This window comes from Embiotoca jacksoni, unplaced genomic scaffold (genome assembly GCF_022577435.1).
Source record: "Embiotoca jacksoni isolate LCO1_2020_lvr unplaced genomic scaffold, fEmbJac1.0.p SCAF_25, whole genome shotgun sequence".
Classification (NCBI taxonomy): Eukaryota; Metazoa; Chordata; class Actinopteri; family Embiotocidae; genus Embiotoca; species Embiotoca jacksoni.
Window position 1 is genome coordinate 302,364 of NW_027185376.1, and position 20,702 is coordinate 323,065.

General features: G+C 43.6%; 1 protein-coding gene across 1 annotated transcript in view; it reads left to right on the top strand.

The window, feature by feature from the left end:
* Positions 1-335: 335 nt before the first annotated feature.
* The window catches only part of zbtb47b (zinc finger and BTB domain containing 47b), a 28,031-nt gene continuing 7,664 nt past the window's right edge, over positions 336-20,702 (top strand). Inside the window, exons 1-5 of the mRNA XM_069159426.1 lie at positions 336-591; positions 16,499-17,875; positions 18,327-18,474; positions 18,970-19,085; positions 20,069-20,213. Coding sequence (XP_069015527.1) covers positions 589-591; positions 16,499-17,875; positions 18,327-18,474; positions 18,970-19,085; positions 20,069-20,213 — 1,789 coding nt within the window. The 5' untranslated portion in view covers positions 336-588. The remainder of the gene's footprint in view (positions 592-16,498; positions 17,876-18,326; positions 18,475-18,969; positions 19,086-20,068; positions 20,214-20,702) is intronic.

Below are 20,702 nucleotides of genomic sequence, written 5' to 3' on the forward strand. Positions count from 1 at the left end.
ATGAAATCAATGTTGACAGAATAACGTTGACTTAACACAGTTTGAATGAATGTTTGCTATCCGGGCAGTAAAAGGCTATATACATGGTGGAAATGAAGTTTCTGTAATATGGGAAATGAATGGCTCCCTGACCTCCGCATCTGTCTGCCCGCGTGACGTCACACAATTGCAGGCGCGCACAGCAGGGTGAGGAAAGCGCACTCGGGTTTGCGCCATATGACTGTGTGCGTGTGTCCTTCTCCGTCTTCCTCCTCCTCCTCCTCCTCCTCCTCACTTCCAAATATTCCCGCACGGTACAAAGAAATGCGCCCGTCTCGCAACTCCGCGTTAAACAGTACCGTGTCCCTTTAAAAGCGTCTGACAAAAAGCCCATATGATCCCCGAGCTCCAATCACCAATTCCTTCTGCAAAAGCAGCCTCTGCATTTTTGTCTGTCTGAATGCTACAGCAGCACGGGGGGGAAAAGACTGAGAGCAGGCAAAAACTGAAGAAATGTGACAATTCCACGGTCATTTTCATGGCGGAGGGAAAACTGGTGCGAAAGGAGTTATTCTGGGACTCCTTCGAGCCTCGAAACGCCGGATCAAAATGGTAGGCTCTAGAGCTGCGCTGCATTTTTGTTTATTTTTTTTTATTTTGTGTGTGTGTGTGTGTGTGTGTGTGTGTGTGTGTGTGTCCCTTCTTGATCTCTTGCAAATTTGAGCTACTTAGCAGGCCGATCAAACTTGCCACACTTGTGCGTCGTCGTGATTCCGTGCCACTGGCTGTCATACATGTGTGCCGTGCTCTGTGTCGTTAGCAGGGAAGTTTGTAACTTGCCGACATGGCACAAGTTGGAAATTGAAGCTGCCCCGGAAAGAATGCGATGGCTACAATAGCTGCACTGATGCAGACAAGGAGTTAAATTCTTTCATATCAGGGCGCTTCTGCTGAAGACTCAGGGGTCGTGACTGGTGCAAACGTAGACAGCATGAGTGTAACTCAAAGTGCCTCCTTGTTCTCCGAGCCAAGACAGCCGGTGCAGGGCAAGTTTGTCAGGCTTTGACATTCAGGCATGCATTAGAGAATCAGCTTTGGTTCAGCTGGGCAGGAGGTGTCACTCTTCTTGTCTTAATAACTTTACTTGGTTGCAGGTGACACTCAAGTAGAGGTGAAATGATTCTAGAGATGTCAAAGGTTTTAGTTCAAGCTGCCTGGTGCAAATAATTACAAATACATTCTATGATTTAAATTTTTTTTTTTTTTTTTTTTTTAAAGCAGAACAATCTTAATATTTGATTGTACAACGTGTAATTTCACAGTCTATGTAGTGTGCTGCTGTTGCTGTAGGGACATGTCTGATTCATGTTTACTGACTAACATCCCCTGTCACCCAGGATAACCTGTATTTTCAACCAGAATCTAAGATGCTTTTATCCCTCCTACATGAGCGAGGATGACTGTGACGGAGAGAGAGAGAGAGAGAGTTGTGGGAATAGTGAGGCAGGCTGGCCGCTCTGTCTCCGGGGTCATTTTAGGATGCCTCATTAGGAAAGCATGTGGAGCTTGATGCAGTGGTGGAGTAATCCCAGTGCGCGTTCACATCTGGAGGCTTGGGTTAATATCTGGGTCAGGTCAGCAGGGTTAGCCCTGGTGCTCGCTGGGTGGCTTCTGGTGGAGGGAGAGGGAGGTTTGGTTATTGCTGTGTTTTTTTTTTTCTCTTTTTCCTATTTTTTTTTCTTTAAAATTTTTTGTTTTTTGCAAGTGTATGAAAGCAAACTGCGATAAAGTGCAAAGTGTGCACAGCAAATGCAATGCACCGGCGATCACAGATATCTTTTGACTGTTTTGGTGAACATGTTCCAGATAGTTTCTGCAGTTACACTGTTGATATGAAAAGCAGATTAATCCCAGCTAATTTAGTCTTTATTCAATAGCGTACCTTACATCACGCCAAGTCTCATGGTGATGGATGGATTACTGAACGGGCCCTGCAGCGACGGCATAGCGGCCCAAGGGGTCATGGGTCTCCTGGACAAGAGCCCGTGTATGAAGTGACTGTTAACATTTTCAGGTTAGAAAGTCAGTCAAATGACCACAAAGAGACTCAAAATGAGTGACGAAACTATAGAAGAGCTATAGAAAATGCCCACCAAGACGCAAAACAAGCACCTGATGAAAAGAAATAAACTTAAGAGGCCACAAAGAGACAAAAAAAAAAAAAAAAATGACCCAAGAGAAGATGCAAAACAATTACAAATGAGAAACATATTGACTAAAAGGAGGTGCAAAACCATCTAAAAAGACCCAATGAGTGAAAATTGGACACGAAACGGAGTTCAAAATGAGACGGACAGAAATGACCACAAAAAGGCAAAAATGACCAAAAAAGGTGCAAAACAATCAGAGATGCAAAATTAGATTTAAAAAAAAAAAAAAAAAAAAAAAAAAAAAAGACCCAATGTGTGGGAAAAAAATGCACACAAAACAGCTGCACAGATCAAAGTGAAAAAAAAAAAAAAACAGATAATGACCACAAACGGACACATAAATTACCCAAAAATATGCAAAACAGATGCAAAATTACTAAAAACAGGTGGAAAAAACCCAATACGAGTACAAATTGGACACAAAACAGTCACAGAGCATTTTAAGATTAGAAAAGAACAACAGAAATTGACCACAGAGACACAACAACGCCTAAAACGATGTCAAATACAACCACAAAGAAATGCAAGAGACACAAAACTGCAACAAAGTGATCTTTTACTCTTGTTCTTGTGTAGTTGCGGTTTGGGGCCGTTGTTTTATAATCCATCCTTCTTTTTTTTTTTCTTTTTTTTTTTCTGCTGACAGGACTTTATTTGTTTTTGTCCTTATGCGACTGGCTGTGAAAATCTAAATGTGTCTCAGTTTCGTTCTCCCTAAAGATGTTTGTTGCGTACAGCTATGTGCTACAGTTTAGTTTCACTCGGCACCGAGAGGTCCTGAGTTGCTCCTTCTCGCTCCTCTCAGGGTGCTGCGAGTTTTACGTAACTGCCTATTCAGGGCATTCCTGCCCACCCTTGACTTTGAGGCTTCGCTGTCTCTGGGTGCTGAGTGAGGAAACTGTCTTTAGTCTTTGTGACAAGTGCAGCTATTTCCCCGAGACCCGGCAAACAAACTCCAGCAGACATCGTCGGGGGCCGCGCTCCGTGGGAACTGTGAGCATACTGTAGGTGCTGCTAATTTATGCCCCAGAGATTAAGAGCAGTGGACAAGGCCGGGCAGACAGCAAGGTCAAACTCAATGGGCTTATGTAAGGTTCCTTTTTCTTCTTCTCGGTTCAAATGGCACAATCTTGTTTGAAGGAAGTTTAGGTAGTTTTTACTCCTTGAGTAAATCTATATTTTTATTGTTTCTCTGCAGATGCCACAAAGCTGTGTTTACATCTGCTTTAAGACAGTTCTTCTGTTTAACCATTTGACTTTTTTTTTTCTCTCTCTTAAAAAGACTTCATTATCAAAGAGCCCAAACAGCTTTTTCTTTTTATACAGTAAAGCTTGATATGAGGATTCCTATTAGCTTTTCATTGTGAGGCATTTGAAGATATTAAGAGAGTTTAAAAAAAAAAAAGGGGGTGGGGGGGCGGAGGGGCGGCATCTATCGTGTTCTTATAGCTTTTAGCTGAATTCAGGCCAGTGAGCGAGAGAGAGACTTAGGAGGAGCTTTAAAGCAGATGGGAATGAGTTTTCGTGCTGTTTTCAGAGACTTGCCAAGCAGAAAAGTAGGGATCCTTGATCTGATCGTCATCATCACAAATATTTGTTTGACGCTCAGTCCTAGACGCAGATTAATGGGGGTTTTATACAGGAATGAAACCATTATCCATTTTTAGCTGCTTATCTGCGTTAGAGTAGTGCACAGATCTCAAATAGAATTGGGCAGAAAAGTTTAGGAAAATATATTTACTATATCTACGATCACAAAGTTCTCTCACCTTAAACTCAAGTTTTATCCTTAACCAGTAGTTTGGCTTTTTTTTTTTTTTGGGGGGGGGGGTGGGGGGGTGCATTCAGTTTCTTGCTGAGGAAGACGAGAAAGACTGACACCGCTCTCATGTTTATGCGTCAAATATTGAGCTGCAGTTAGAGGAGCACAAAGACTGGAAACCACAAGGACACGGAAAACTGAGTGTAAAAAGAGCAAACTGATGTTTATACAGGGTTCTCCATGACCGCAAAGATGAGAGACGTTCTTACCCGTCACACAGTGTCATCCGGGAGGCGTCGGATTGGTCCCACATCAGCGACGGGGAGAATAAAGAAGTCCTGCTATTGACGGCGGTGTTGGTGTGTACGCTCCCCGCTGACATGCTCGCAACATCACGGAGTCAGTCTCTCATTATGTGAAGAGATAGAAGAACTGCTCTCCTTGGCAGACTGTGAACTCGTGCACCTGAGGGGAAATGGTGCCGTTTTAAAAGCGAAAAGTGGTCGCACCAAATATTTGTTGATGGGGTTATTGGGACAATAAATACTGGTCATGTGATTGTTTTTGAAAGAATCCTCACTTTGCTCTCCTAAAACTTCGGACAATGTCTTGGCTCTGCTGGAAGCTACTTCTCCCAGCCAAGAAATCACAACCCCGCTGTAAAGCAGCTGTTTGCCTGAGACGCTGCAGGCGGAGTTCGTTGCTTCTGGGTCGGGCCAGGCGAGCTGGGCCCCCCCCTCCCTCCCCCTCCCAGCCCCCTTCCTCCCCGCCCACCCCGCTTCCAGTTTTTAATGAGCCGATCGCTGTAGCTTTATATAGGAACAAACCAATACAAGAGTTTTTTATCAGTCGCCTCATCTCGGCTCTTCACCGCAAAGTGAGTAAGTGTATTTGTGTCGATGTCGTGCGATTCCCTTCAAGCTCATATTCACCGTTCCACTGATTGGTTGCGGCTATAGAAAGCCAATGCTCCTCCTCTACTTGTTTTTTTTTTTTTTTCCCTCTTTCTCCTCTCTGACCTTCTCATCAAACACATCAACTGCCTACACACACACACACACACACACACACACACACACACACACACACACACACACACACAGAGCACTGCCACACCGCCACACCAGAGAGATTCCTCTGATAAGGAGCTCTTTAGAGTCTTGTGTTAGCCTCTTCTCTCTTTGTGTCATGCTATGAAAGGGATAATGAAGATATCACAGTTTCAACCTGTGTAATAGCCCTCGGGTATGTCTGCACCTGCTCTCTGCTGCACATCAGACTTATCTGTTGTCTCTAATAGATCACTTCAAAGGTGCATCATTCACCCTTTTGTATCATTTACGCGGACAGATTTAGAGTGAGTAACTTCAGACTTGACTATAGTTAAATTAACCCCCCCCCCCCCTGTTTGCTTTTTTTTTTTTTTTTTTTTTTTACAAATGGAAATATCCCTGTTTGCACGAGCCTCCACACTTTACTGTGCCACAGGTATTTGGTGCCACATCCCAGTGTTTACTGATGAATGCGCGCTCAGCAGGCGGGGCGTGTGCGCCAGCGTCGCGCACATGCGTGTACGGCGCTGGCTTGGGAACAGTGTGTTATGACTCCAGCAGAGCGGTGGTGTGTGAAGCGTTGCAACGTGTGTGCGAGGAGGAGATGCCAGCACCACGGGCCCCCTCTCTTGGCCGGGCTTCCTGACTCAGCGCTTCCTCTCCCAGCTCATTGGCCCAGACACAAGCTTCCTGGCAGAGCTTCAGTGCGGACGCTCTAACCTCATCGCTGCCCCTCACCCCCCCCCCCCCACCCCTCTCGGTCCCTCCCCATCCCCACCTACAGCACCACACACACACACACACACACACACACACACACACACACACACACACACAAACCCCCACCTCCAGGCAGCTCCTTTGATTATCCAACCGCTCGTCATCTCAACTCCAGACGGCCGACGATTGATGTCTTCTTCCAGCATCACTCCTGATTGGGCAAAACACACAAACACACAAACACACACACACACACACAAACACACAAACACACTGTCCTCTGCTTCCACAAAATGATAAAACACACCGTCGTCCAGTTTGTTCAGAGGACAAGCCGCTAAAAGGACTTTGCAAATCAAGCAGCTGAGGCAATCCCGCTCACGCTGTCACATTTTAATGTACTGGAAGTCGCCAAGACGCTGCGCATGCTGTGTTCTCGTCCCTATTTTTGTTTGTGCGCCCCAATTTCATGCTCGGGTAAACGCATATCAGTTGTAGATTGGCTTGTCACCTGTGGTTGCATTAACATATAGATGGAAATGTATTTAAATCTAATGGTGGAAGCTGGTGGCGCTCCACCAGGGCAAGGCTGGGGCAAGTCCAAACTGCTAGATTAGGACGGGGAAAAGCCTACAGTGTGGAGGGGAGATTGGATGTCTAGGATTAGAGCAGCACTAATGCTGATAATATTGTCTTTTATTAATTGCAGCCAGCAGTGATTGCTGTGGTTAAGAAAGTAAAATGTTTTATTAGGCTGAAGGGAATAAAATAATTAGCTAAAGTGGTGGAAAGAGAAAACTGCATAACCAGCAGCAAATTGTCAAGTAATTTAGGATTTTCCTGGTGCTGTATCTGAAATGATCCAACTGTACACTTCACCTGAAATCTCCTTCAGTTTTCATGTTTTCAGGCAGTTCAGGTTGTTTGAGTTCATTTGGCTTTCCCTTCCTTAGATTTACAAATATTCATCAGAACCAGAGAGTATGATTATTTTAATTATTATTTACATAGTAGATTCATTACGCCTGTGATTTAGCATTGCACTTATACAGCGGGAAGAAAAAGTCTGATTGAAATGACCGGGTTTCTACATTAACTGGTCATTAGATGTCATCTTATCTTCATGTCAGTCACGAGTATAGACGCACAAAATCTGCTTGAACTAATACCACACAAACAGTAATTGGTGTGCATACCCAGTACTGGTGGAAAAGGCAAATGAACCCTTGGATTTAACAACTCATCGAACCTCCTTTTACAGGAGTAGCCTCAAACGGACGTCTCCAGTAGCTGCAGCTCCGACCTCCACAAAGTTCAGGAAGAGTTTTAGACCATTCTTCTGCCCCATATTCTCAGGATGACCGGAGTGAACGGCTCTCTGGAGCTCATTCCTCAGCATCTCTTGTCGGCTTCAGGTCTGGATGTGACCGGGCCGCTCTACAAGCTGGATTTGTATTTCTGTGGTAGATTCATTTTGAATGCATCATCCCTTTTCCACTAAGCTTCAGCTGACAGAAAGCCATCATTATCCTGTAAGTTACCTTGATAAACTTGGCATCACGACACTCTCTCCACCGTACTTTGCTTTGAGGTGGTGTTTTCACGTCGGTATCAAGCTGCGACCGACCTTGACGTCACCCATTGGTTTGTGAGCCGTTGTTCTGAAGATTAGAGTTTGGTCGGAAGTTGACCATATTTGGATGAGACTTTGCATATGCTCGACTCGCCAACAGAGATATTAACTCATTGAGCATCCTGCTTTTATGCAGTGCTGAATCGACTCCATTGTAAAGCATTTGTCTAACGGTGGAGTGATCAACATTTTTTAACTCTTTGTGGTCTCTGTGTAACCCTCTCCAGCTTTATGCAAATCAACGATTTTTGATCATGAGTCTTCTGAGATCTTTTTATTTTGGCCTCATATGAATATGAGCCGCACACCTCCACTCTGGTTTCATTGATTGGGCTCCAGGTTTGCAAACTCCTGACCCCAATTAGCTTTTGTTGATGTTATTAGCCTCTGGGTTCAAATACTTTTTCCAACCTACCCTGAACGTTTAAGTGATGTATTCAATTCAGACAATAAGAACAATGTCATGATTTCAGTGTTAGAAGTTAAAATAATGTATTTTTTTTGTTTTTTTGGTATAACTAACTTAGATGAGAATGTGACCTTGTTTCAAGGCAAATTTATGCATAAATACAGATACTTAAAAAGGGTTGATTCACTTTTTTTTTTTGGCCATTAAATAGTTTGGTAACTAATGAAAGATTTCAAGAACTATGTCTGTCTTCAATGGGGCAGTGGTCAAGATATCCTGACTGAGCCAAGTATTTTAGGAATACTGGATTACTTCTCCATCAATCAGCAGGAACTTCATGCAAACATTTTTTTTATTATAAAAATGAAGTTGGCGACTGTTAAGTAGTTTCTGATAGTTTTGTATCTGTTCTGAGTTTTCATTCAGTCTTAAAGCAAATACATCATAATGACAAAATGTTAACCAAGCTCGCAGGGATATGTTTGTTGTCCACCACAAATTGGTTTTAAATTCATGTTTTGCTGTCTTTGTCAGTGCAGCTTTGTGATGATTGATTTTCCACCAATCTGCATCACACGCATCACTAGTTGTCTGGATTATATAATCCCATAGCCTAATTTCACAAGGTGTAACTGTCAGGCTTTAATACCATTATTATCCGATAAACAGTGCCTTCCCTGTTAGTATTACACTACACTTTAATGTGGCAGTGCATGTGACCGTGCTGTGTGTGACCTCAGCAGTGAGTATGCTGCCGCCCGCTGCTGTGGTTCCCCCTTTAGTCATTGAACATTGATTTTTATTAGCATTTTTTATCATAGCGCTGTGATGATCACCACGGGGCTTGTTAATAGCGAGACCTTGTCACTTGTGCTACCACCAGTCTGGCTTCGTCTGTGCATGAGCAACATGTTTGATAGCAGGATAATGTGAGTGCACACTCGCATTTAGATCCTCTCGTTCATCTGCAGTGTCATCACGTGCGGCCAATTTTTTTATTTCCTGTTTACTGACGTTGGCACAAACGCATGATTATGATGAAGGTATGAATGCATAGAGTGTTCAGGGTTGCCGGCGTGTGGGCGGATGTGCTCGTGCATCTGCTACTGTATATTCTTCTACCTCAAGGTCAGTGCTGGGTCTCTGTGCTGATAGGATTTGGAGAGAGGAGGCAGTGCAGACTGCAGAAACAGGAGATATCTTCCACTAGATACATGGATGGATTACGAGACAAAGGGCCCCCGGGCACAGACATGTAAATGGCCCCGAATGCATACATAAGAGAAAGACGCCCGAGACTGAAAGATAGACGATCATTTTGTGTCTCTTTGTGGTTGATTTATGTCTCTGCAGTTGTTTTGTGTCTGTCTGTTGTTGTTTTGTTTGTCCTTGTGATCATGTCTATTTGTAGTCCTTTTCTGTCTCTCTGTAGTCGTTTTGTGTTTCTGTGGTCGTTTTGTGTCTGTTTGTAGTGACTTTGCTGCTATTTGAGGTTGATTTAGATCTCCTTGTACTTGTTGGTCTCTCCAACAAAAAATGAGGACGTCTCTTGACAGAATACAGAGGCCCTGGCCAAAGGGGGCCCCCTGAGACCTTGGGCCTTTGTTCCTATGCCCGGTAGGCCCATTCAATTATCCGTCCATGATTAGACACACATACTAAAAAGCAAGGAAATCATTTGGCAGACTACTTTCCATCCACGCGGGTCCTGCCCAGCGCGTATCCTGGACTAGATAACGCGGGAGGATTAAGTTGTGCCACGATTCTCACCCAGAGAATCAGAAGTCACATCTCTGGCTCAGCATCCCGGAGACTAAGCCTGTCGTTTGGCGTCAGCAGCAGGGGCTGGTCTGGTGAGCACACAGAGGACACAGTGTCAGTCATTACCCTGATGACTTTTTAATGGCTGTCTGATTGGACTCTGCCAGAACTGACATGCCCTTGTCCCGTTCTGTTTGGTTGTGTTTACGCGTGAGCTGATCCATTTCCCGCCACGTAAAAGCACTCTGACGTTTATGCGAGACCAAACTTGCAGCTGTAACTGGGTGATCTCTTTGTGGAGAGTTTGTATTCAGGCCTGTCATGCCCCGCTCTCGACTGCACTGATGATGACTCAGGGATATGTGTTTGTGTGTGTGTGTGTGTGTGTGTGTGTGTGTGTGTGTGTGTGTGTGTGTGTGTGTGTGTGTAGGGGTGGGCCGCGTGTTCTTCCACCATCTCCATGCCAGTGAATGAGATGAGGCCTGACACGGTGCCCACTCTCCTTCCTCCGGGTGTCAGTCACGTCGAGCCCTGTACTGGCCCCCTCAGCAGGAGGCCTCGCTGTGAGGAGGGCTGCTGAGTGTGCTCTTTACTAGATGTTCAAGTGCTCTGTGGGTGGACGTGGCACGGCACACCCACCCACCGACCCCCCCCCCCCTCTCCACCACCACCACCACCACCACCCCAGTGGGTGACAAGGGGGCCTGGGCATGAGCTCATGGGATTGCTGCCTTCGCGTGAGTGAATGTTTGGGCGATCTCTTTTTGTTTCCCGATGCTCATATGTCCAAGTGGAAAGACGTCACTCTGCATAAGGAGAGTTTGTCTCAAGCAAGTTGTCTTTTGTGAGATTTTTTGGGGTTCAGATTGAGTTGTTTTAGGATTGGGGGTAGAACTATACTGTAACTCAATGTCATTGTTATTGGTCTTTGATAAAACGATAAAATATATATCTGTCTCAAATAGGGCTCAAACTGAGTTATTTTTTATTATTATCAATCTGCAATTATTTTCCTCCATAAAATGTCAAAATATTCTAAAACAATATCGTTTTTTTCCATTAAGTCTAGTTTGACATCTTCAGATGGCGTTTTTGGTTTCACAAAATGTCCCAAACCCAAAGATATTCAGTTTACTATAATATAAGATGAGGTAAAACAACTCAATCATCACATTTGAGAGGCTGAAACATCTCATGTTTAAATGTTTTTTTGCTTAAAAAAAAAATGCCTCAAACATTTATTCAGTTATTCGCTAAATAATTCTCTGTTGATTATTTCAATTCTAGTCTGATGGAATGATTAAAAAAAACTATTGACTATTTAATTAAGTGGTAAAAAACAGCATACATCATTCATCAGAAAATGTAATATTCATTTTCATATTTTAAACTTGTTTGACTACAGAAATAATTCCACCGAAAGTCAATCATCATTTATATTGCTATATTTCCCGGCTATGTAATATAGATATACATTTTAAGATTACAATTGATTACACTTGCTTATTTCATCCTGTATGTTATTTGACAAAGCTACTCTTACATTTCAGTATTAATGTGAGCTGCTGTACTCAGACCTGGCGGTGATTTATCCAAAATAAAAATGGTTTAATTGATTATGAAGGCATACATTCAGGAGGATAATACACAGTGATCTTCAGTGATGGTAAGTTAGTCCACTTCCTGCAGCTTTAGTCAGATGTGTCAGTTTAAAAAGCGAAAGAAGGTGATGTAAGAGGACACCGAGTTCAGTCTGAGCAGTCTGTCAGCAGACGGAGAGAAAGCTTTAACCCCCTGCAGTGTTTTCCCCCAGGGACTCCCTCCTGCCTGAATACAACCTGCCCTCCCTCGCACTATTGATGCGTCCATGACTCTGCGCTGTGCTCTGACATTGGCCCCTGCTAATGACTCAGTCTGTTCACCGGTCAGCAAACAAACCAGACACCCAAGGTAGATGCTGCTCGGTTCTCTGCACAGAAATCAAGCTTTGTGCAAAATAGTGGCTGAATATGTGTCCATCTTTTTTCAACACAAGAGAAAATATTGAAAAGGATGAACATTGTTGAGTTTTACTGAAGATTAAGATTTGTCATGTTATACCACTGTAGAAAGCCTCCAAAACGTTTTTAAAGACAAGCACCAACTACATGGAAGTGAACAGACAGGGGAAGTTTTAAAATGGTAGCTCGGTGGAGGTCACAGCCACGGTATGTAGTCAAGCTTCACAGTGACAGAGACTTTATAGTGCAGTAAATCTACATGGACCATCCAGTGAAAAGGTGTGGGAGAGAAAGGGCATTCTCACCAGTGAAAGTCAAATTAGAAAGAAGGGTTTCATCCCCGGACTCAGATCTGTCTGGCTCAGGTCCAGGAGTCGAGGCTCTGCCAAGTGCATACCACCGGGCCGACACCGCTGAGCTGGGTGAGGATTCAACGCTTTTTTTTGTTAGCGCTTTGACTGACACATTAACTGTGGGCTTCACTTGCACCTCGGAGTCTGACCATCATCTGAAGATAACAAAAGCAACCCCCATTCCTTCATAATAATTAGTAAAACTGAATGATGAAGGCTCCTCTTGGGCCAAACTGTAATCCTGCACACCATTCATCACTGCTTCATCAAAACTGGATTAGTGGGAAAGTACTTTCAAAGTTGGAAAGTTGGAATCTTAATTAAAGCATCGCCATCAGTTTTTTTTTAAATGCCTGATTATCTTCCCAAAATGCAACATCCCTCCAAATTTGTGGCAAATTTCAAATCTGACACGAACTTGATTTGAAAGTTTTTTTTCCTCTTAATTCAACACCCCATTAGAGCAGCTCAACAATAGCTGGATTTGTGTTTGTATGAATTGTTCCTTTTCAGAGTTTGACATTTAATTACAGAGACTCCATCAGGCCAATTAGTGTAACGTTTTGAATGGAATACACAGTGAAACAACACTGATAGTTTGCAGCCGCGCTCGGCCCGACGAGACTGCACTTAGGTTTCCTGGTGCTTTGAGTTGATACACTTACAGTGACACATGTTAACATATTTTTTGTTTAGCAGGTATGATGTTTACAACTTTTACTTTAATGTTATAAATATGCTAATATTAGCTAAATGCAAGGTACAGCTGGGACTGATGGGAATGCCATTAGAGTTGTTGGTATTTGGCCTTTATCTTCAGTGAATGATTAAAAAATCATCAGGATGTATCATCTGGGAGCCATAAATGTAACACATTATTATGCCAATCCCTCCAGGAAGTTACGTTTTCTGACCCGCTGATGGCACCAGAGGTAGAGTCAGGGCAGAAAGTAAAGGATTTGTCCTCTGGGAACCATGAATGTCTGCACAAAATAGAGATTTTTCAGTAAGGATCAACCGGCCATTGAGTCTGAAAGGTGGCTTCTCTAAAAACATCACCCCTTTAAATATAATCAGTGATGAAGTAGTTATGACCTTTCAGTGTTAACCTTTAGATCCAGTCTAGCTTTTAAGCACACTGCAGTGCAAAGATGATTCGATGGTCATGGTTTCCTCACATGATGCTGTAGTTTCACTCTCCTTAAGTCGTATACATCTTTATGGGACTAAGATGGATCAACCCTAGGGAGTCGCCTTGTGAAACAGACCCACCGCGGCCTCTACAATGCAAAAGGATTTGGACATTGTTGTGTTTGGCAGATGATGAAATGATCTGTGTGTACAGGGTGGGCTGAGCTTTGATTGAAGCCAGTTTAAATGACACCTCTCGTTTGGTGCGTCAGTAATCCCCCCCGCGGTGTGTTTGTCACAGGTCAGGCCACATATGAATAATGTATTGGGAGACGTCTGACTGAGAGGCTGGTTAAAGGTGGCGCTCCCTCTAATGACGGCAAACAAGCTCTGTGCCTGACATTTCCAAGGAAAGGAGGGAGAGCGCAGGGGTGGGGGGTAATGACAGACAGAGATCGAGGGAGTCAGATTAGTCTTTCAATTCAAAGTACTCACTCAATTTGTTTGGCTACAGATGAAATGTGCCAAGATGGCTTTGTCCTTGATGCATAGTGTGACATACAACTGCTTTCTACCGGATTAAATAGTAATGAAGCATCTGTCTTGATGAAAATAATGCAATTATTCACAGATTTTTGTCATTCAGTCACCTGCTGATAAACATTTAGATCCTCCACATTTGAAGAGCCATGTTCAGTTTATTAAACAAAAAACATGTAAAAGGGCCTCATAAAGATGGAGATTAAAGGTAAATGTAAGCATCCTCACCAGCACCCGACCCCTGGGAGACTAGTAAAGAAAGAGTAGCTTGGTCTTGCAGTTCAGAGTTAATTAACCATTTGGTAGTTTTAGAAATAAAAATGTATTTAAAACATTTCAAATGAGCAAAACTGGCTGTGCACTTACACCAATAGCATAAATCTCCCTGTTGTAAAAAAGTTCTTGTCCTCAAACTGACCCATTGCACATTTTTTATTATTAAGGCAACAAGTCGAACAGCCATACAGCACACAGACTTTGTGCAGACAGCAGTGAAATCCTTTGGGAACTCATTTGGGGTCCTGTTCTTTTAGGTTCGTATGGCAAACATAATTATTTAGCATTTGAAATCACAGCGCTCAAACCCTGGGAGCTTTTCAGACTCACTAATGATGGGCTGGACACTGCAATCCTGAAGAGGTAGAACGAGTTGGATTACGGCGCTCACATGGCTGTTTTGTCAAAAAGAGTCTAAATCTACAAATTCAAATAATATGTTGTTGGTTCCTTTTCATTTTGGGTTGTGGGTGTTTTGAATCGGTTGCTACTCATCCTCCAGAATTTAATCTTTGACGGCATTGTCCTATTTGAATCCCAGAAGAAGAAGCAGATCGTTATCGCTAAAGGAGCATAACTTCCAGTCTGCAACTTATACTTGATCTGATTAAGGCTGCTGCGTTTTGCCCTTGGGCGATTGTCTGTAGCCTTGCACGGGGAGAGATAACCCGATCTCCACTCCTCTAGCTCAGAGTCTAATTTAGCAGCTCAAAACTATGAATAAATCTAACACTCCATAATTGAATTCTTCAAACGAACCGGATTTTCAAGGTTAGGCCCAAATGCAAATCCATTTTCCAGCCTGAACAATGAAAAGTCATTTTCATTGATCTTAAAGAGGAAATATGTCATAATGCAGGGAAAGTCAAAGTACTTGTATATATATATTTTTTTAAATTTAAAGGACAATTAACAGATGTTGCACTGTGATTCATAACTATTAAGAGTCCACTGTTTGCTACATAAATACCATAATTGTTATTGTCTGGAAAGGAAATGAATTATGAACATAATCTCCCCCCCCCCCCTTTTTCTTTGTTTTACATCTGGCCCTGCACATGCAACTGTTAATACTCAAAATTAAGAGATATAGAGATGTAATTACGGCTCACAACCTTAACATCTCCAGCAACATGTTGGCCAAAATAAGGCTCGTATCAATACTCCTCTTCTCCTGCCTTCAAAAGACGGCCAGAATTATAATTTCCATTAATTGTTTGGAGGGTTGGTTAGTATTTATTCAGCATGGTTTCCCTAATTATTTCTCCGGACGTGTTTTGTCGTGTGCATAATTCGTCATTCCTCAGGGAAAGTGTTGTGAGTGGGTGTGCTGCGAGAGCCTGCTAATAGGGGTGAAATGGCATTGAATACCAATGCACCAACCAGTCAGTCTTTGCAGAGAGACCAGACACTGTGTTTGTCTTTGTTGTGTGTGTGTGTGTGTGTGTGTGCGCGCGCATTTGTGTTTTTTGTGCATGGTTGTAAACCACATATGCGTGTGTGTGTGTGTGTGTGTGTGTGTGTGTGTGCGCGCGTGTGTGCGTGCTCTGTTTGCTGCCCTGTCCCCACTCACATCCCGTCTGGATCGAAACCCTGCCCTTCCTGTGCTAAAATAAACCCACCTTGGGAAGTTGAGGACCTTGCACAGAGCGCTGAGTGTTACACCTTTTGATTTTTCACTGACTTGTATCATGCAGCTTGCATGCAGTCCGTGACTTTGTGCTGTGCACTTGGCATCACAATAAGTATATATATAAAAAAAAAACAACTGCTGCAAGAGTTTATTCCAACATTATTTATGATCTACTTTGTTAAAAAAAAAAAATTGTATCACAGAATATGGACAATGTGATGTGACTGAAATAACATAAAACTAACAATTAAAAGAAATCTACGCATGAAGATGCGCAAAAACAGGCTCGTCGAGCAAAAACTTGTCAAACTGTTATCTATTGTAATGTCAGATCGTCTGAAACACCCTCCCTAGAGGGGCTTTATGCAAACACACTCGGGTCAACAAGAAGACGCACACACAAAGCACAAATAATGCAATAAAGATATGATGGAAAACATAGCTGCATTTCTGATCCCTCCTCAAAAACGGCCTCGCCTCGTGTTTAAACGATCACGTTAATGATCGATTTTTGTTCTGTGTGTGAGGAGCTGCATGTATTGATCTCCTGCAAGAAGAAAACATTCATCCAGTAAAGGTTTTATGAAAAGACAAATTCCCACTGAGGCACCCTGAGTGACAGAGAGCCCATCGCATTTCCTCGTGTCACTGAACTACACAGCAGCCTGGTTGTTTTCAGTTCAGTTTGATGAATAAAACGTATCATATTTAGGCAAAGAAGCACCGAGCACTGAAAGGACATCTTGTCAATGTTGGCTTAAATCCATAAATTGATGACAAAAGGGTAAACTCCATCTAATTAGGGTAATGCTAATGAAAAGCTCTCGATCAGTTAATAAATGGACCTTGTTTTTAGATTGATTTCTTGACTGTTGTTTTCAAGATGAAGAATGGACTTTGAACCTCAGAGTTTGTACTTTTAGTGTCTTAATAATGTGGCAGTGGTGAGATGTGAAATCATATTTATTGCCATGTGAAAGTTTTTGTTTTATCTCACCCCCTTTCTTTGTCTCTCTCCCTCATTCACTTTCTCTCCCAGCTCATAGTGGAGAAGACCACAGACTTCCCCTCTGCTGAGTTCTCTCTGGTGGAGGATGTGGCTCTGCACTTCACCTGTTTAATGGACAGGCTGAACGAGCAGCGCCTCTTCCAGCCTGACCTGTGTGACGTTGACATCGTTCTGGTGCGTCAGCGCAGCACCTTCCCGGCCCACAAGGGCGTGCTGGCGGCCTACAGCCCTTTCTTCCACTCTCTTTTTGCCCAAAGCAAGCAGCTGCGGCGGGTGGACCTGTCGCTGGACGCCCTGACCTCTCAGGGGCTGCAGCAGATCCTCAACTTCATTTACACCTCCAAACTGCTGGTGAGCAGCCGCACTGTCCGCGACGTGCTCAACGCCGCCACCCTGCTTCAGATGAGCGACATCGCAGCCTCCTGCCGCGACCTCATCAGCAGCCACTCGCTGAGAACGACCTGCACAGATATGGCCAATCAGGAGGGGCTCGGCGGCAGTGACCCATCTGCTGCAGCGATGCCCCCCAGCCAGCTGTACCGGGAGATCAAACAGGAGTCGGAGCTGGGCAGGCTGTACACGAGAGAAGGCAGCAGCCCCTTCTCGGTCAGAGTGGAGGACGCATGCAAGACGGCGTCCCAGACAAAGCAGTACTATCAGAAAGAGGAAGGCTCGGGAGGGGGGGGCGGCGCAGGTGTGGCTGCTTTGTGTAAAGTGGAGGGCAATGGAGAGGAGTCAAAGACAGTTGATGGCCACGCCTCCTTCAACAGGGATCAGATCATCGTTGAAGTCAACCTCAACAACCAGACCCTCAACGTGTCAAAGGGCTCAGAGGGCAAATCAGCCACAGAGACGGCCACCATGTTTGGCTGTTGCCACGACAGTGAGCAAGACTCCGAGGGCGATGAGGAGAACGAAGTGGAGAACGACGACGCAGTTGGAGAAGAGGATGATGAAGACCTGAATAGGGGCGACATATTGGGGCAGAGCAGCGAAGAGGAAGATGAGGAGGAGAACGAAGAAGAGGAGGAGAACACCCTCAACATTCCAGGCTTGGAGCAGCCAGCCATGATGGATCGACCTCGCCGGGGCACCCGAGCCTTGACCATGGCGGGCACCGCCGCCTCCCTGCGGCAGACGCTCGCCGAGGCCACGCTGGCCAACCAGCGGCAGGGCGGGAAGAGGACGCTGGACGCGGAGGGCCTCGGCCAAAAAGTGAGGCTGGAGGAGAAGCAGCACTTCCCATGTAAGAAGTGCCCCCGCATCTTCAACAATCGTTGGTACCTGGAGAAACACATGAACGTCACTCACAACCGCATGCAGATCTGCAATAACTGTGGGAAACGCTTCCTGCTGGAGAGCGAGCTGCTGCTGCACCAGCAGACCGACTGTGAGAAGAGCATCCAGGTACGACGTTTAAAGGCGTCCCCCCTCATTCTTTAACAAAACCCCCGGATTTTCATAGCAGTGGTTCCAGCTTTACTCATTTCAATCGTAGCTGCAGGTAGTTACTAACTGGTAAACACATCTGCAGTCATTAAAACCAGTCCGGATCAGTAACTCGGTCAACTGGGAGTCGGTAATAATCAGTTCTGATATGTACCTCCACTGTTACCCCCATCAGCCCTGACCAGCTGGACCCCTGCTGTGGTTTTGAAGATCATTCACTGCTTTAATCTAGTGACTCTAATTGCTTTTCTGCCACAGTGAATGCTCAAATGTCTGTATAAACACACACACCTGGGTTGTATTTGTAAAGACCTTTCCAGGTAATGATCTTTTTTGCATCGCTCATACCCAAATAATTCCAGTAATGGCTATATTTTGCCCACTCTTGTGTTATTTTTTCCCCCCCAAGTGTGTGACGTGTGGCAAGGCCTTCAAGAAGCTGTGGTCGTTACACGAGCATAACAAGATCGTCCATGGCTACGCCGAGAAGAAGTTCTCCTGTGAGATCTGTGAGAAGAAGTTTTACACCATGGCTCATGTCAGGAAGCACATGGTCGGTGAGTGGCTGTAAAATCCACTGTTCGCTCACTTTGTGTTATTTTGGGCTTCCTCATCTACGTCCCACTGATTGTTGTGCAGGATGTGCTTCGGGTAGCGCTTTCTTAGATAAGCATATTTATTTCCCAGACAGACTTACTTTGCTCCTTGTTTACATCCATGTCTCCGCATTTAAAGAGGGGTTTGTATAAAATCCCCTTTTTCTATTTACCTTTCACTTGACAGTTCAATGTGGAAGCTTCAGAGGAAATTACTTATTTAGTAGATGAGACACATCCGTTGTCCTTAGCAGTGTAATTAGCCAATGAAAAAGCATCTCCTTGTCAGACTTTAAATGCTTTTTAGGGATGTAGTTTCTTTGTTTGTCCTCCTGCTGCCATTTGATCAAGAGCAGCTCAATACTGAGTCACACTAACTAATCTTCTACTGTGTGTGTGTGTGTGTGTGTGTGTGTGTGTGCGTGCGTGTGCGTGTGCGTGCGTGCATGTGTGCAGCACATACAAAGGACATGCCGTTCACCTGTGAGACGTGCGGGAAGTCATTCAAGCGCAGCATGTCCCTGAAGGTTCACTCTCTACAGCACTCAGGAGAGAAACCCTTCAAGTGTGAGGTTTGAGCTCCTCTTATACGCTGCTGCTCCCAACTTCACCGGCACAAAGAGTTTCATTGCTAAACTGAGATAAATTTCAAATATTTAAAATTATGTGTGTTGGCTATTTCATTTAAATTAAATATATATGTTGTCTTTTCTCGTAAAATACTAATATTAAGGTCAAGAAATCCAGATGAGGCAGGCATCCAGATGTGCCAAGACAAACAGCCAAATGATTTGTTAATGAGCATTTTTCTTCCGCCTATCTTTGTACGCAGGGAACCCCATTAGGCACTTAAACTGTGAATATTGATTGGTCTATTAGTGCTCCTGGCATCACTTTCACTCCACGCAACACAATCACGTAAATGAAGGCTCTCCACCTTCTTCAATGTGGCTTTTGCTGCATTTGTGTGATGGGGGAGTATTTGTTGAATGACCCTGAGAACTTCAAGCAGTAGTTTCACATTGTATGTCAAACTATACATTGGCATTTAGCATAGCATAAAGACTGGAAACGGGGGTACGGCTACCCTGGCTTTTGTCCAGCGGTTTAAAAAAAAGTATTAACCTGTTGCCACTTTATAGTTATATTTACAAGAGTGTTATCAAATCTTCTCGACTTCCTGCTGGCAATAAAACTACTCATTTTATAGAGACTGATTTTCTTATGTTGTGTCTTCGAGGCATTTAAAGTTTTCAAATTTCAGTTTAATGAAATTTTAATTACTTTAATTTTTAAGTTATATAATTTATCACGTGTAGTATTCACAAGAGGGCCATAACTGAGCAGTTTTGAACTGTTAATGCATTTTATTTTATCACTGAAATAATTTACAATGTGTTTTAAAGAAAAACATAGTGCTAAGATTCAAATTCAATTTGTCTCATTTATGGATGAGTTTCATCAAACACTGCTTTTTCCTCTAAATGTGAAAACACCCATCGAGTGCACTTTTGACCCTCAGTTATGAAAAGACTTTTACTGTTCGCCATTTCAGAACTGCAGTGAGCGCTTCCAGTACAAATATCAGCTGCGCTCCCACATGAGCATCCACATCGGACACAAGCAGTTCATGTGCCAGTGGTGCGGAAAGGACTTCAACATGAAACAGTACTTCGATGAGCACATGAAGACACACACTGGTGAGTCACTTTCCGCTGCCTTGTCATTGGTTTTTCATGGTTGTGTTGTTGCTGAAACACAGCAGCGTGTTTCAAACACACATTAACTGATTTTTGTCGCGTCAGCAGAAACGAGCTGAAAACAATGACACCTTAGAAAGTTGATATGGAGAGCTTGTAGCAAACTGTTGCTTATTTACACATTCAGCACACATAAAGCAATATAATTCAGTTCGGAGCTGTGTTTGTGATCCATGATGATTTTAATTCCTACTATCCCCTTTGATCTAACTGTTTTTCTCTCCACCAGCTGCAGAGCTGATTTCTCTTTATTTACTAAATTTTCCTCTAACTTCATCCTTATTTTTATGTGTCTGATGTTTGTTTTGGGCAGGCGACATAAAGTGGAACTTTAGAGCTCTTTTACTTAAAACAGCTGCCTGCTGCAGCTGGAAGAAATTCTGATAGAGGGCATTTAGAGTAAAAATATATATATTAAAAGAAAAAGTT